The following is a 17,528-nucleotide window of genomic DNA, read 5'->3' on the forward strand; positions in this document are numbered from 1 at the left end:
GGGGACTGATTCAATCTGCTAGATAGGAGAAGAAGGCAGTGTATTTTGGAACACCATTAAGGCTGAGGCCACCAACCTTTGGGGGCACATTGCAAATGGGAGAAACTGTTGTGAACACACACACACACCACAAGCAAACACAGCCATCTATTCTGTGGGTTCCAATAAACGCTAGGACTTTGCAATCAATTCAACCAAATCAGTTGTGGATTGCTCTGGAGCAAGTCAGGACCAACCAGAATGATTTGGAGCACTCCAGAGTGCTCCAGAGCTGAAAAATGCTCTGTAAGAAAGCCCTGGTAGCCTGTCTCCAAAGTGTTGTAATTAGTAATCATTAATTAATTGTAATTAATTATTAATTACAACACCATTTAACATGAATGTCAGTGTGAGCAGAATAGGACTTTGCTCATGTACAACTCTAGCTTCCAATCCACAGCTAGAATCTCACCAAACACTCTGCAATCACAGTGCTGGGGGGCGGGGATCAAACATCACAGTAAAACACTGGCACTATGCTACCTGTCTGAAACTTGGCAAGGTTTCTCTCCTCTTGGGAGGCTACCACTTCTTCAAATTTCATGCAATTATGACCCAAAACAAGAAAGCTACAGCTGTTTTGGTTTCCTAATGCAAATGAATCATCAAAAAACAGATGATCACATTTAGATGCTTTGCAAATCACTTATGAGCTTGATAGATGCAAAATCACAGAGGGGAGATGTATAGCACAGATTTTCTTAGTCTCTTGCAGTTGTGGAATTGAGTCCTATGTGAGATCTGGCAAACACCATCCCTCACTCCTTTTAAACAGGCATGAAGACCGGTCCCCCCTTACATTTTTTTAAATGAAATCTGGGATTATCAGGACTCTAATCCATTTGTGCTAGTGGCTAAGATTTACAAAATGAGTTAGTACTCATTCACACTTTCACTTGATCTGTATTTTGATTGTATTGTCTACTAATTAATTTCCTTGGGTCTGAAAGTTTTTCTTCTTCTGTCTCTGTGCCTTGAGAAAACCCAAACTGACTTGCTAAACTGAAGCTCAGTTAAGCAAAATCTCTCTTCAGATTTCCTGTGCATCTGATCAGATCTGATTCAGCAGGTGAGACCCACCTTTCGCAAGGCACAGCAGCAGAACACCAAGAAAAGCTACCGGACCCAGGGGAGTTAATCAGTACACAATACAATAAAAACAGAGCTCAAGCGAAAGTGTGGGTGTGCCTTTAGATCATATGCCTTGGTTGCTGCACCAAGGAGTGACTACTATATGCAGTTCAAGGAAGAAGCAATCTGCTAGACATGTGAGAATCAACCTAGGGCAACTCCTTCCCACCTTTAGAAGAATATTTATTTATTTCCGACCATTTATAATCTACTCAATTACAATCATCTTGAAACAGTGTGCAATATGTGGACTGATAGCAACCTAACCTGTGCCACAAAATCCACCCAAATTGCCTGTGGGAACCATGTTAGCCAGTTGCAGTCAAATCAGCAAAGAGCCCTGTGGTTTTATGATGCTTTCATGGGCAACAGAATGTTTCATCAGATGCATTAAGTTAGCTAGCAGAATGTGTACACACATTATATATTTAGACACACACACACGTTCATACACATACTGAAGGGAACATAGAATCATAGAATCATAGAGTTGGAAGAGACCACAAGGGCCATCGAGTCCAACCCCCTGCCAAGCAGGAAACACCATCAGAGCACTCCTGACATATGGTTGTCAAGCCTCTGCTTAAAGACCTCCAAAGAAGGAGACTCCACCACACTCCTTGGCAGCAAATTCCACTGTCGAACAGCTCTTACTGTCAGGAAGTTCTTCCTAATGTTTAGGTGGAATATTCTTTCTTGTAGTTTGGATCCATTGCTCCGTGTCCGCTTCTCTGGAGCAGCAGAAAACAACCTTTCTCCCTCCTCCATGTGACATCCTTTTATATATTTGAACATGGCTATCATATCACCCCTTAACCTCATCTTCTCCAGGCTAAACATGCCCAGCTCCCTTAGCCATTCCTCATAAGGCATCGTTTCCAGGCTTTTGACCATTTTGGTTGCCCTCCTCTGGACATGTAAACAGTGAGCTTCAAAGGCCATAAAATGCGAGGAAAAAAATGTATGGACATTTATATTCAAATATTGTGTGTTTATGGGACGCGGGTGGCGCTGTGGGTTAAACCACAGAGCCTAGGACTTGCCGATCAGAAGGTTGGTGGTTCGAATCCCCGCGACGGGTTGAGCTCCCGTTGCTCGGCCCCTGCTCCTGCCAACCTAGCAGTTCGAAAGCACGTCAAAGTGCAAGTAGATAAATAGGCCTCCGGCGGGAAGGTAAACGGTGTTTCCGTGCACTGCTCTGTTTTGCCAGAAGCAGCTTAGTCAAGCTGGCCACATGACCCGGAAGCTGTACGCCGGCTCCCTTGGCCAATAAAGCGAGATGAGCGCCGCAACCCCAGAGTCGGTCCCTTTACCTTTACCTATTGTGTGTTTGCAAGTCTCTGTCTGGGCATCACAAACAATAAGTTATTTGGGACCTCCAAGGAAAGGTTGCAGTGTGGAGTGTTCCTGTTCATGATCCCATTTTCCCATGCCCTCTCCCCGGATACTCCATTACTCCACTTTTCTGGGCCCATTGAGCATGCCCAGTCCTCATTGGGCTGAACATTTTTTACTCTCTCTCCTTAGGGTATTTCCCACACTCCTAAATTTATTTTGTCCTTCCCCAAGCTTCCTGATATGTGGATGGCACTGTTCTGGCTAAATAAGGATTCACACTCATCCCTGTCCTTCAGAAAGAAAAGGAAGTTATTATGATTAGGACCACTAGCCATGATGACTATGCCCTTCCTCCGTGGATGTATGCCTCTGAATACCAGTTGAATCACATGGTCAGCATGGTGCTACATTGGGGAGCTTGCAGGCATCTATGTAGCTGGTCACAATGAGAAGAAGATGTTGGACTAGATGGGCTCTGCATTGCAGGACGTTGGACTAGATGACTCTTGGTGCCCCTCTATGCTCCTTCTTATGTTGGAACTACAACATCCCTCACCATTAGTCATGCTGGTTGAGGCTGACGGAAGTTGTAGTCCAGAATATCTTGAGAGCACTGTGTTGAAGAAGGCTGCCCTATGCAATAGTGAACCAAGGTTTACTGCCATGCCATGTGCCAAATGGCCCACTGGAGTTGAAAGCTGCCTTGCTGAGGTTTCACATCAACTGTTTGTCTCCTGCTTGGTCTCTTTTATGTTCAGCTGCTCAGGGCAACTCCTGTGGGATGCCAGCCAAGCAATTATCTGAAGAGCTATTATTGCACTTCGTCCAAGTGTACCATTGCTGATCCCACGCAGAGGAGGTTTTTCTGAGCTTTTGTTTTGACTGGAGATAACGGCTCCTTGAGGAGGAGAGAAAAGTTTTCACCATGGTAAACCTTAGCCTGATCTCAGCAGGCTCAGCAATGACTCATTGGCCAAAGAAGAATAGTACCCAGGTGACTGGCCTGTTATGGCGCACTAGCAAAATAAATAAATAAATAAATAAATGCATGAAAAAAGAAACTTACTGAATACTGAAAATATATCAAGGATCTGCTTAAAAAAAAAAAAAAGATTACTTGGATAGGTAAAGGGACCCCTGACCATTAGGTCCAGTCATGACTGACTCTGGAGTTGCGGCGCTCATCTTACTTTATTGGCCGAGGGAGCCGGTGTACAGCTTCCGGGTCATGTGGCCAGCAGGACTAAGCCACTTCTGGCGAACCAGAGCAGCACATGGAAACGCCGTTTACCTTCCCGCTGGAGCGGTACCTATTTATCTACTTGCACTTTGACATGCTTTTGAACTGCTAGATTGGCAGGAGCAGGGACTGAGCAACGGGAGCTCACCCCATCATGAGGATTTGAACCGCCAACCTTCTGATCAGCAAGTCCTAGACTCTGTGGTTTAACCCACAGCGCCACCCGCGATACTGACCAATAAAAATAGCTTTCCTATGAGCATGTATACACAGAATGTATGCCCTCATTAGTTAATGATCACAGCCTGTTTTTGCTTGCATCAGATAATGAATTAATTCTAACACCCATCCGTGGGGCATTCTTGGAGTAATCAGGAGAGCCTGCCTCTGAGCATGCACAGAACGCACCACTCATTGCCCAATAAGCAGGCTCGTTTCCCAAGCGTTTCGCCATCTTTGGAAGTAGAGTAGCTGTCCAGAACTCATTTGATTTTTAAAGAACTCTCATTAAAAAAAGAAAAGAAATCAAGCAATAAAACAAGGGATCGGTGCCCTGTTGCTTCGGACTCTCCGAGAATCCGAAGTTTGTGTCCTTTACGCAGTAAATGGCAGCAACTCTCTGAACCTACAACAGCACAAAATGAAAGACAAGCGGCGATGGCTGTCTCAAGCACGCTCCCATTCACCCAAGCAAAGTGATGGAGCCGATCTCATTCATGAGCGGAACCCTCCGAACGTATCCAAAAGAGACTCGCGCGTTTGTTAGAACGTTCCACAGCCGCCCTAGACACTCCCACTAGACCGCCCAGAGCCACAAGTAGCTCATTGACAAAAAAAGGGAGAAAAATAGCAGGAAGCGATCAATTAACCTCAACAGTTGCAATGACGGAGGCAACTGAAAACACAATTTCTAAAATGCAGCTTTCTAAAATGCAGGGCAACAACAACAACTCCTCCCATTGTCTCTGAAGAGATGGTTCTTCCCCTATGACTGCTGCGAAAATAATCATAATCGTAAGAATACAGAGAAGAGGGAGATTTGAACGGCTTGCGCAGATCGGATCGCCTGATCAGAGCAGATCCTCTGGAAGCGAGGGAGGGCTGGCAAGCAACGCAACGAGGCTAATGAAAAGGGCCGGGAAAGGGAGGGGATAATCAGGATTAAGAAAGAAAACGCGAAAATAAATACACTTTTACTACAGGATTATAGCTGACCTAGTACTGTTCACAAGCTTGATAAGGGAGTGTGTACTGCGGCGGAGCGGAGCCGAGAATGGCCAAAAGGGTAAGTGATGCACGTAGGTAGTAGCAATGACTAAAAGCCGAGATAAAGTAGAGCCTCCATGGACAAGCGCAGTAAACCCCCGAATATCAGATCCTGGGAGGGGAAAAAAAGACCCAGTAGTTCCCTGCTTAGGAGAGCCTAGAAACACGTGGCCAGGCGCGCTTGCAACACCCGACGTTTGGTCCAGTTAGGGCAATTGCTGTGATAACTTTCAAAGATGCTGTTAAGATACACACCACGATCCCTTTACCGTGCAGAAAAAGAGAGCAAAGGCGGGGGGGGAGGGGAAGGGGGAGGGACAACCAGATTTTCGCGGGGACTCGAGCTGAGTAGTGACACCCAAACGGAGCGAGCAACGGAGGTTCCGACGGGGCGCGCCCACCTCTCCCGCCTGCCTTCTCCTCGCGTCTCCCGCCCGCCCCTTCCTCACCTGTCCACCGCAATGACAGTCATGGAGTAGATGCTGGCGAAGACGGCGGTGATGGGGAAGAAGTTCTGGAAGCGGCAATAGGCCTCCCCGAAGTACCAGTCTCCATGGAGCGCGTAGATGAAATTGACGAGCGTGTTGAAAGCGGCCACGGAGGCGTCGGAGAAAGCCAAGTTGACCAAGAAGTAGTTGGTGACCGTCCTCATGCGCTTGTGCGCCAGGATGATCCAGATCACCACCACGTTGCCGAACACGGCCACGGCCACCACGGCGCCGTACGCCAAGGACCAGAGCGCTATGCACCACGACGGCTGCACGAAGCGGTTGGAGAAGTTGGCGGCGGGCGCCAGCGGGAACGAGGCCGCCGACCAGTTCCCGGCCGTCGGGGATACGCTCTCGTTCCAGCTGCCCAGCTCCGAGCCAGCGCCGCCGCCGCCGCTCCAGTTGGCCGCGGGAACCGAAGTCATCTCACTCCTCAGCGCCTTCCCCGGCAGAGAAACCGCGGGCCTTGCGCCCCTCCACCCTGGACAGCCCGGGAAGGAAGGCGCAAGGAAAGCGAGGGCGCGCGCCTGGAAGCAACAGCCCCGCTGCGGTGGGGGCAAAGCCGCTTGAGGATCCGCGACGTCTCCAAGTGCGCTCCTCGCGCGCTTCTCCCGGTTGCTCCGGAATGCTGTTTGGAAAGGGGGAGCGCTCCGCTGCCGGCGCCACTTTTATAGGCGTCTGTGAATCCGGCGTCGAAGCTGCTCGGCTTCATAGGCTGGGGAGAGCTCTCTCACTCCCCCTCCCCACCTTTCCATCTGCCGCGCGATCCCTCCCCTTGGCTAGCTTTGGCCAACGGCGTGTGCTTCAAGCGGCCGTCGACGATGAAGTGGCCGCGGACCAGATCTGTGGACTGAACGGCGGCAGTAACGGAGTCTGCGCTTAGGTAATGGGAGGCTCCGGAGGAGAAGGTGCATGACCTCAGACCGTGATACTTCCAGCCCTGCCCGCGTTTGGGAAACATAGGAAGCTGCCTTATACCAAGTCAGACCATGGGTCCATTTGGCTCAGTTTTGTCTGCACTGACCGGCAGCGGCTCTCCAGGGAAGACATTCCCAGTCTTCCCCGAAGAAACCAGGGATTGAGCCTGGGTCTTGGGACCTTCTCCAGGGGCTCTCCTGCTGCCTCTGGCTTGTGCCTTAGTCTTCTGTCGACGGCACCACTGTTGAGTTCTTTCGTTCTATATCCACTGTACATTAGCAGATATTCTCCAGTATTCGCCCAGCTTCCATTGAAGTACATTGTAGGGCCCCGAAACACCCTGGCCATGCTGTGATTTCATGAACGCTTTGAATAAATCTCCTGGATGAGAGCAGGGGTCCTTTAAAACCACACACACCAAATAAACAAATGCCTTCTGCGTTTCATCAAGGAGTCTCTATAATACTTTGAGGCTGCAGTCCTATTCTCACTTTACACAGGTGTAGTCAATAATATCAATGGGACTTATTTCTGAGCTGAGATTGCAGAAAATCAGATTAAGCGGTCCAGTTGCTTCTGTGCTGATCATCATAGTGTTGAGTTTGGGGAACCATTAGTTAAACCATTTCCCATTCCCTGCCATCACTCATTATGCTGAGAAGCACATAATTCATCAGATGCTTGTAAGAACATGACGGCTGTGCTCTGTTTCCATGGTCAGAGGCAGTAATGCTTCTGAATACCATATGCCTGAAATCACAAGACGGAATAGAATAGAACTGCAGAGCTGGAAGGAACCACGAGGGCCATCTAGTCTGACCCCCTGCAATGCAGGAATCTTTTGCCCAAAGTGGGAGACAGTCAGCTTTATTGTATGTAGCCAAACGCCTTTACAATATACAGAATATAAAAATTTCAAAGCAATACATGAATTAAGGGAGAAATTTGTTATGGAAAGTCACAGGGCCACTGTGAATAGCCATGCTCTAGGGGTAACATAGCATTAGATTAAAATGTATAACTCAATGTAATTCTTGATATGGTTAGAATGCAGCCCCTTGACTGTCAGTGCAAAAATATTATTTGTGTTTTATTTATTTCATTTATATTGCACCTTTTTCTCTAGGGAGCTCAAGGCAGCACACATGGCTCTTCCCCTCCTCATTTAATTTAGCTACCAAATGCATAACGTACAAAGGTTTATCAGCTAGAAGTTTGATTGCCCCTTCCTGAGGTGACTGATCTAAGTACAACTGAAGAATAGAACCCAAGACAGAACAGAAAATAGTGCACAATATTGTTAAGAGTTTGTGGGTGCCAGACACTCATAATTTCTGGATTTGGTAAGTGTTAGAATTTAATCAGTGCTTGGAGAGTTAAACTGGAAGCCAGGAGATCACCTGAGAGATGGGGCATGAAAAGAGAAAGAAGACAGTGAGATGGGCCATCAGGAAAGGAAAGACTCTTGAGCTCTGAGATAATTAGCAGAGGCAAAGCAGAGTGGGGAATTTGGGGTTGCCATTGGGGACGGTGTAGGCTGGAGGGAAATAATTGCAGTCTGTAAAACATGGCAAATTGGAGAGAGGCCAAGTCATGGCTGGCATCTTTTTGAATCCAAGGCTGCTGTGGCCATAGGAGAAGCAAGAACCTCTTGGGGTGGGAATGCTGTAAGTCCCTCCATCATAGGCTCAGGTTGTAGATATGTGTAAATAAACCATATATCATAAAGACACCACAGACTCCTCTGTACCTCATTTCCAAAGGAAACATGAATGGAACCCTTGGAATCTCACACTACTTGGAGACTGGGCCTGCTCCAATAGGGCTCTTCCTCTATTCTTAAATTTGCACCGTAAAAGGTATGTAAAACCCTGACGTTGCTGAGTTTCTAGTAAACATGTATAGTTCCCAATTAGTACAATGGCGCTTTACTCCCAAGTAAGTGTACATAGGATTGCAGCCCTGCAGCCAATTCAATGGTCTTCACACCAAAGTATATGTGTTTATGACATACAGCTCTTTTTATTTTGGTTGTTTTTGCTGCACACAAGACTTACAGAATTACTCATCCTGATTTAAAGATTTTTCTCTCCTTTCACACTGCTTGAGTCTATATCTCAATGAAAAACACCCCACTAAAATCAATGGGGGGAATCCCATTGACTTTTTAAAATAGGATTCATTTGCTCCCTACTGTGATGTTATTAGGGATGGGAATTGAAGGTAGCAGTGACATCCTTCTGAGACAAATTAAATAAGATTGCCATTTCCCATTGCTGCCTCTCAACCTCAACCACCACAGATTCCCTGGAGAGGGAGGTTAATTTCTTTAAACTGATTCCAGAAAAAGAAGGATTGTGGGTGTCTGGCACCTGAGCTCTGCCTTATTAGAAAGCAGACACGGTCAACACATAGTTTAAATGTGTGCCATTTGTTGCACATCATGATTTTGGAGAGCAGTAAAGTTTTGACTCATTGACTTTATCTGGTTTGTATTGTCCACAAAGATGGCATGTTAGAACATATCATAGTAGACAGGTAAAAGAGACGTGGGTAGCACTGTGGTAAAAACCACTGAGCCTCTTGGGCTTTCCGATCAGAAGGTTGGCAGTTTGAATTCCCGTAATGGGCTGAGCTTCCGTTGTCCTGTCCCAGATCCTGTTAACCTAGCAGTTCAAAAGCACATCATAAATAGGTACCGCTGTGGCGGGAAGGTAAATGGCATTTTCATGTGCTCTGGCACTCGTCAAGGTGTCCCATTGTGTCAGAAAGCTGTCTTTGGACAAACGCTGGCTCCCTCAGCCTGAAAAGCGAGATGAGCGCTGCACCCCATAGTCGCCTTTGACTGGACTTAAGTGTCCAGGAGTCCTTTACCTCTTACCTTTGGGAGACCGGTGATGGCACTATGGTTGCTAACCAACCAATGACCTGCCTCAGGGCTTTGCAAATAGGCCTAGGCCAGATTGGAAACGTAGGTCCCATTTCAATAATATTGAGCCCCTCAAAATTGTAGGCCCTTGCCAATTGGTCTACCTGCCCCCACCCTCTGTTCTGGCCTGACCGCCTCATGTGCATTTAGCAGCTGCTTGCTGTCAAGGTAATCAGCAGATGAAGCATTTCACAGCATGGAGATAGCATGAGGATTGCAAGAATCTGTCTCATGGGCGTAGCTAGGATTTATGTTGAGGGGCAGGGCAGGACCTCCCCCCCCCCCCATCATCACCCTCTGTCTAGCAGATTCAGAATGAAATGTCTCATCAGTGGTTGTTTTAAATTTCTTTTGACCCTAAGTGCTCAGAAAAATCTGTCAAAACCTTTCTACAATTTCTACTTTTAGTTATGGTAAGTATTTTTATTTATTTGCTTGATTTAGGGGGGTACAGCTGCCCCCTTCCCCCCATTACACCCATGACCTGTCTCTTTGAACTGCTTTACACATGTGCAGTCCCTGTATCATAAGAAAGCATAGCGGTCAGGACTGAGGATGCCACCAGCTGCAACAAGCAGTGACAAAAAATTCAAGGCAACCACTCTGGGCAGTGACCGCAGGAGAGACACCATGTCATAGATCAGGGTCCCTCTCCCCAGTGTCACCTGGAAGATCAGAGAGTCATAGACCCTTGACCTGCCCTGGTTAAGTAAAGATCTGCTCCCCAGGGATGAAAACACCTTGTGCCACATGGCTGCAGCAGTCTAGGAGAGCGATGTTTCTTCCCTTACCATCAATATCTCAGTGATGTCATGATTCATTTTGAAGTGTACAATGTCATCACAACAGGTCCCATAGCCGAGCCCAAGGACAATCCGAAAATGCAGGCAGCTGAGCTATGTTGATAATATATTAATATAATTAACAAAGCAGATATTAAATTCTTATGGCAAAACGTTTCAGCTTTTGCCTTCTTCAGCTGCTCTGATGTGAATCAAAGGCTCAGCATCCTTTGATTCATAGAAGAGTAGCTCAGGAGTGGGGAAGCTGAAACGTTTTGCTATAAGAATTTAACATCTCTGTTTTGTTACTCACTGTAATAAACCACATTAACCACATCCTCTGAAGATTCAGAGCAATTTTTCTGTAGCTCACTCTCACCTTCTCAAACAAAGGCGACATAGCCTAATTCCCCATTTATTAGGATAAGCAAGAATGCAATCCTATACAGGTTACCTGGGGGTAAACCCCATTGAGTTCAGTGGGGCTTGCTTCTGATTGCATAGGATGAACTTGTAAAACATACTGAGATTTAACAAAATCCACCTGAACGGCAACATTTAGCATTTAATTAGAAATGCAAACAGTCTTGCAAAGAAGGGTTACTGCTTAAGCTGCTAGTGTGACGTAGCAATCACATCAAAGGAAAGGATAGAAGTACACAGCCATTGCTTGATTATTTTTTTCATTCTTAGGCTTCCTCTAGGCCAGGGGTCAGCAACCTTTTCCAGCTGTGGGCTGGTCCACCCTCCCTCAGACCATGCGGTGGGCCGGACTATATTTTGGGGGGGAAATGAACAAATTCCTATGCCCCACAAATAACCCAGAGATGCATTTTGAATAAAAGCACACATTCTCCTTATGTAAAAACACACTGATTCCCAGATTATCCGTGGGCCGGATTGAGAAGGCGATTGGGCTGCATCTGGCCCGCAGGCCTTAGGTTGCCTACCCCTGGTCTAGGCCAGTAAAGGTAAAGGTACCCCTGCCCGTACGGGCCAGTCTTGACAGACTCTAGGGTTGTGCACCCATCTCACTTAAGAGGCCAGCGCTGTCCGGAGACACTTCCGGGTCACATGGCCAGCGTGACGAAGCTGCTCTGGTGAGCCAGCACCAGCGCAGCACACGGAAACGCCGTTTACCTTCCCGCTAGTAAGCGGTCCCTATTTATCTACTTGCACCCGGGAGTGCTTTCGAACTGCTAGGTTGGCAGGCGCTGGGACCGAACAACGGGAGCGCACCCCGCTGCGGGGATTCGAACCGCCGACCTTTCGATCGGCAAGCCCTGGGCACTGAGGCTTTTACCCACAGCGCCACCCGCGTCTAGGCTAATCTGTCACAAAAACTTGAAAGCCTCCTTATCACCTCAGTCACCAGAGCAAAGAGGGGCCACCAGCTACTCCAACACTCTAGTGGGTGATGTCATCATTTCTGCCATGAAAAAACAACTACCATAGAGCTGTGCTTCCTGCATTTCCACTCCACTGCACCACTGACCTTTAAAGAGTACCAGTTGGAGCTGTAGAAGCTGTAACATCTAACACCAGTTACCTCTGCCTTCATTTTTTAATAGACAAATTTTACAGGTTTTTTTGTGTCTTAGTTTTCTTTTGTCAGCAGCTGCCTTGGAGGCCTGTTGTCAAGCAGAACGGCTTAAAATTTTGAGTCAACACCTGCTGATGTCTCTGCATAGCATGCTGCTATTAAAAGTGGTTGAAACACTGGCTGCCTTCGTTGGCATCTGAGAGGTTTAAAGAAATTCAAAGAGACAGCGCAATCTGAAGCTATAACAAGAGCCACAATCAGGTCTTTTGCTTACGAGGTGTTTATCAATTAGAAGAGGAACATTAATCAGAAGGACCTTCCAACTAATCAGTAACTAAATGGAGGGACATTTGACAAAGAAAGCCTGTCATCTGGAATGCAGAATCGTGTGCATATGAATGTGTGACTGGGATTTATTGATTCATTCAACTCTTCATAATCCACACTTTTGAAGTATATATTTATCAAGGCAGTTTATAATATAAAAAGGCAGTAAATTAAGGTTATACAGGGTGACTCCTTTAAAAGAGGCCCCATGGATACAGAGTACACATGTTCCATGGGGCCTCTTTTAAAAGACTCACCTGTATTATAACCTATAGCACATAATCAAAACATTGGTAGATACTGGTGGTTCAAAACAAAACACATATTGTGAAAGCCTGTGTAAGCCGTATAGTTTTCAGAAGATGTCTGAAAGAAGGCAGGGACGAATCCTGACAAACCTCTATTGGCAGGGAGTTTCACAGGGCAGGCCCTGCCACAACAAAGGCTCAGTCTCTGGTGAAGGCCAATTGAACCTCAGGAGCATGGGGAACCATGGGGAATTCTGCCCCATCAGAATTTTTCAGTGATAAGGCAACGGCTGCTCCTTAAGAGATGGGTGTATGTTTTACTTCACAACATTCGGTTAAATTGTGGAGCAGGGCCAGTGGTGGGTGGGGCCAGAAGTCAATGTGGGTGGAGCAGCAAATTTTGCCTTTGTACAATAGGCTAGTTTCTACACACATTCCTCACATTCCTTGACAAGCAAGAGGCATTATCAGAGTTCAAGGTCAAATCCCAGCCAGGCAAAAACCCTCAAAGAGGATGCAAAGCAGGGCCAGTGAGGGTTGTGGCTTGGGTAGAGCCCCAAGGACCATTTTGGGATCTACCACCAGCAGCACGACAGTTGGGACTAGATCTATGATTTAGCAGGTATACCAGGATTCTCAGCATTTGATCATCGCCAGCAGTGGTGCACTAGCAGATGAGCAATTCCACCCTAGTCAAAACCCTTTTGGACAGCATATTGATGAATAGAGTTGCTTTCTTTGAATTATTGTTTTGTTCTTTTTGGGGGGCACTTGCATTTTGTGTTGTTATAGAAATGATTATGCCAACCACTCTGGGATCTTTTGTGCCGAAGGCTGAGATGATTATCTAAAATAAGCTGTATAAGCCAGCAAACTAACAATACTGTGTGCTCTGACGCTAACCCATTATTCTACCCACTGCTGGCCTTCGTTAGTTCTGGTAGGAATTCTATTTCACCAGGCAGTGTTTGGAGATATAAGGACCTTTGCACATGCTGCTCATTCATTTAATGCAGGGCTCCCTTTCCTTGGCAAGAAGTGAAGATGATGATTCCTTCTTTGGTTTCAGGGATCCATTCATAAACTGAAATTCCTCGTCTGACTTGCCAATGTGAGCTCGCTCTGCCTCGCTTGATCTCCCGAGGCTTTATCTCACTGCACCAGCTCTTTGTGGTTTAATTTTCTATTATAGGCACTTTGAATTCCCTTGCCACCCCCCACCCACCCCCACCCTTCAGCTGAATCGCAGGTTAGAGCGCTTGAAGGTTGTCTTTCTTGGCAGGTGTTTTGACAGATGAAAAAATTCTTGCACACTAGGGGTGCTTTCTGCCTGCTCCAGATTCGCAGTTTGCTCATCTATTTCATTCACAAATGTCCCGGTGATACCTTGTTTGCTGTGACAGCTTATTTGTGCTAAGCTATTCTCCTGGGCTTGCCAGCCCTACCTGGCTTCCGAGTCGAGATAATTTTCATTGTATTTATTTATGGAGCTGTTCTCATCAAAACTGGTTGGAGCCACAGAGCGGAAGCTTCTGCCTGCTTGTTCTTGTGTGTGAGAGTATGTATGTATATATATATATATCCTCATCATAAAGCCTGGGGAACTGAGATGTATGTTATTTATTTAATGTTATTCCACCTTGGCTCCCAATGAAGTCCAGGGTGGCAAACAGCAAGTGATAAAACAAAAAGCACTTCTTGAAAACAATTCCATTACAGGTGAGACTGGGAAGGGTCTAAAATTTAAAGGTTTTTGAAACAGCTGTGTGTGAGAGAAGAGGAACTGCCACTCAGTGGTGGGAATTATTTTCTTAGGGCACACCAGAAATTTGGCCAATATCTCACCTATTAATGGGAACAAACTGACCTGTTTGCCTGAGATTGAGGAGGTTAGCTTTGGATTCTCAGCCAAATTCCCTTTTAATCTTGGATGTTGCTGTAGTGAGTGAGTGAGTGAGTGAGAGAGAGATGGAGGAGGGGAAGGACCTGTGTCCCTTCAGATGAAGCATCTATCACCTCTGACCATTGGTTCTGCTGGATGGGGTTGGTGGGAGATGGAGTCCAACAACAGGTCCCCACTGCTGCTCTAGAGACCATAAAACCCCTTTGGATTGCATCACAAGATGGCTGCTGTTCCTTTGGCCCCAGAGGTTTTGCAAATTTCTCCTTCCCACTGCTGGCTTAATGTCCTCCCCAGGGAACAGTATTTCTGAGAGGGGCACTAGAAGCAGCAAACTGAAGATTCACAGCCCCAGTCTCCACACAAGACTCTGATTTTCAGGTGTCTTTGGAGAAAGCTATGATTATTACACTGGTGCAAGGCAGATATGTCTGTAGTGTAGGAATGCCCTAAGTAGAAAGGCATGATTAAATAAAAATGCCTTATGTTTCTTCTGTCACTTCCAGACATCCCTTAATAAGATATATTTGGTCTGTAAGACCAAGATGGACATTTTGGCAGGAGGAAAGTTTATCTACATATCTTATATAAACAAATGAAGAAATGAAACGTTATTCCAGTAATGAGAAGTCTTACGTATGCAGTGATTCTTTTAAAAAAATTATGTTTATTAGCTTTTGTATAATAACATAACATCCTTAATGTCTCCCCACCATAACAAATATTAAGTTATACTTTAACACGAGGGCTTCTTATCAGACTGTACATATTATCCCAAAGTCCAGCATATAAAGTCCTGGACACAGCACACACACAAAATCTTATCTGTCACAGACATGCATTCCCAGAAAAGAGTGTGGAACAGATTGTACTGTCCATGGTAGCCACATCTGCAACAATGCTTTGGAGAGTTTAGACCAGTATAATTTGTACATTGAATAAATGGCCACCATACCCTGCATAAAAATTCAGTTTTTCTCTTTTTTAATTCACTTTTAAATTATGAGTCATTTTCTCAGCAATGGCTGGTCGCATGTGTTGATTCTTAATCATGGAATCTACACGCCAGCAACAGAACCCGCCACTTAATTTCTGCTTGTCCTAGTCAGAAAGAAGCTTGGCAAGCCTTGGTCTTCAATTATGAAGATTTCCAAATGCTGCAGCCGTTGCCCTTTAACATTCAAGTGAGGTAGCGATGGAGGAGGATCTCTCTTTGTCAGAGCAGTAATGGTTACAAATTGCACACATTTGTGCGTGTGTGTGTAGCTCTTTCATGGCAAAATATAAATCCGGCAATAACTGTTATTAAAAGATTTTTGGTTACAGCTGTAACTACCGGGTTTATTACAGGGAATAGGAGGTTTCTGAAATAATAAAAAGAGGGATTAGAACAATATTTTTGGCTATGTTCGTCTGCCTTGGCTATATTACCACTTTCAGTCCTCTTGACTATGCAGAGAGGGAAATGTTGCACATCATCCCTTAGGCAGCAGGTCAGGAAAGCCATCTTATTGCATCTGTGCATCATCCTTGTGTTGCGTTTGGGGAATCATTAGTACTGTTCAAGGCATCTGTTTTCTGTCCTGCCATGAGTTAGTCTTCATTTACTGAATATTACTTATAGAAGGCAATTGGATTTCTCAGTAGAGTCGTTCAGCACATCGCATGTCTCCTCCAAAGTTACTTAGTCCGTGGGAGGTTTGTTCCTTGCAACAGGCTGCTGGTTAGAGGCCTCTGTTCCAAACTTATTGATTGGCATACCCAGGGATTCCCCCCCCCCCCAGCTGGAACTCACTGGAACTCATTTCTGGCACCTCTCAGGTGGGCACCATTGTCATTATAAGAGAACAAGGTACCTGGTGAGTTCCAGTGCCTCTTTTTCTAGAAAAATAGCGCTGGTCATACCAATCAGTTACAGTGGTACCTCAGGTTAAGTACTTAATTCGTTTCGGAGGTCCGTACTTAACCTGAAACTGTTCTTAACCTGAAGCACCACTTTAGGTAATGGGGCTTCCCGCTGCCGCTGCACCGCCAGAGCCTGATTTCTGTTCTCATCCTGAAGCAAAGTTCTTAACCTGAAGCACTATTTCTGGGTTAGCAGAGTCTGTAACCTGAAGCGTATGTAACCTGAAGCATATGTAACCCGAGGTACCACTGTACTGAAGTTCATTAGCCACTGATCAGGCCAGCCAAGATATTTTGCTCCCTGTGTTGCAGGGCAGGATGGCACTCTCCTCCATTCTGGGCTAAGAATTTGACCAGACTGGCGAATCAATCTTTGCTTAACACTGGAGATGGGACATGATCAGTAATATAGGGGCAAATTCAGAAGATCAGGCTCCCTTCATGATAGTCACAGCCCCTTCTAACATTACACAACTTTATATGATTATGCATCCATCTTATAATTAGATGATGATGATAATGATAAGGGATGCATTGCAATGATCAGTGTAGCACTCCATGTGCTGCTTTTCAGATAGGTCTACCATTTTCTGGGCACATACTAGGCCAGATGATTTGGAGTGCTCCAATACCTTCTTTCAAGGGATGCGGGTGGTGCTGTGGGTTAAACCACAGAGCCTAGGGCTTGCTGATCAGAAGGTCGGTGATTCGAATCCCTGTGGCGGGGTGAGCTCCCGTTTCTCGGTCCCTGCTCATGCCAACCAAGCAGTTCGAAAGCACATAAAAGTGCAAGTAGATAAATAGGTACCGCTCCGGTGGGAAGGTAAACAGCATTTCCGTGCGCTGCTCTGGTTCGCCAGAAGTGGCTTAGTCATGCTGGCCACATGACCTGGAAGCTGTACACTGGCTCCCTCGGCCAATAAAGTGAGATGAGCGCCGGAACCCCAGTGTCGGCCACGACTGGACCTAATGGTCAGGGGTCTCTTTACCTTTACATAATACCTTCTTTCAGAGTGACTTAAGTGGTGCTTTCCCTGAAGTTCCACTGTATGTAACCGAACTCACACACCATTCTCTTGAAATTGAAGCATCCATGTATTCAGTCTGTTCCAGGACATGAGAAAGGGGGCCTGCAGGAACCCCACTGCAGAAAGAGAAGCGGGTCTTTGACCCCACCCCTAGTGGACCCTGGACCACTACAACATCACACACCATACCTGATGGCAGCAGTTACCTTGGGAGGTGAGGAACAGGTTAACTTAGGGTACACAGTGTTGGGATACTGCCAGGGAGACAAAGTCCATCATGACTCCACGTCGCCTCCGGACGTCCATCGATCTCCCGTAGACACGCAGTATCAGCAATTAGCGACAGGAGCTCCAGAAATAGCTTGCCACATTCCGGAGCCGATGCACACTCTATCAGCAGATAATGCACAGCGAAAGATGCACTCAGGAGAACATTATTTACAAGT

General features: G+C 46.2%; 1 protein-coding gene and 1 long non-coding RNA gene across 2 annotated transcripts in view; one reads left to right on the forward strand and one right to left on the reverse strand.

The window, feature by feature from the left end:
- The window catches only part of TACR3 (tachykinin receptor 3), a 30,762-nt gene extending 24,374 nt beyond the window's left edge, over window positions 1-6,388 (reverse strand). Inside the window, exon 1 of the mRNA XM_083456803.1 lies at window positions 5,464-6,388. Coding sequence (XP_083312929.1) covers window positions 5,464-5,927 — 464 coding nt within the window. The 5' untranslated portion in view covers window positions 5,928-6,388. The remainder of the gene's footprint in view (window positions 1-5,463) is intronic.
- LOC310685201 overlaps window positions 1-17,528 on the forward strand; it is a 606,217-nt gene that overhangs the window by 276,952 nt on the left and 311,737 nt on the right. The window lies entirely within an intron of this gene.

Source organism: Podarcis tiliguerta (assembly GCF_965153285.1).
Source record: "Podarcis tiliguerta genome assembly, chromosome: 9".
NCBI classification, from domain to species: Eukaryota; Metazoa; Chordata; class Lepidosauria; order Squamata; family Lacertidae; genus Podarcis; species Podarcis tiliguerta.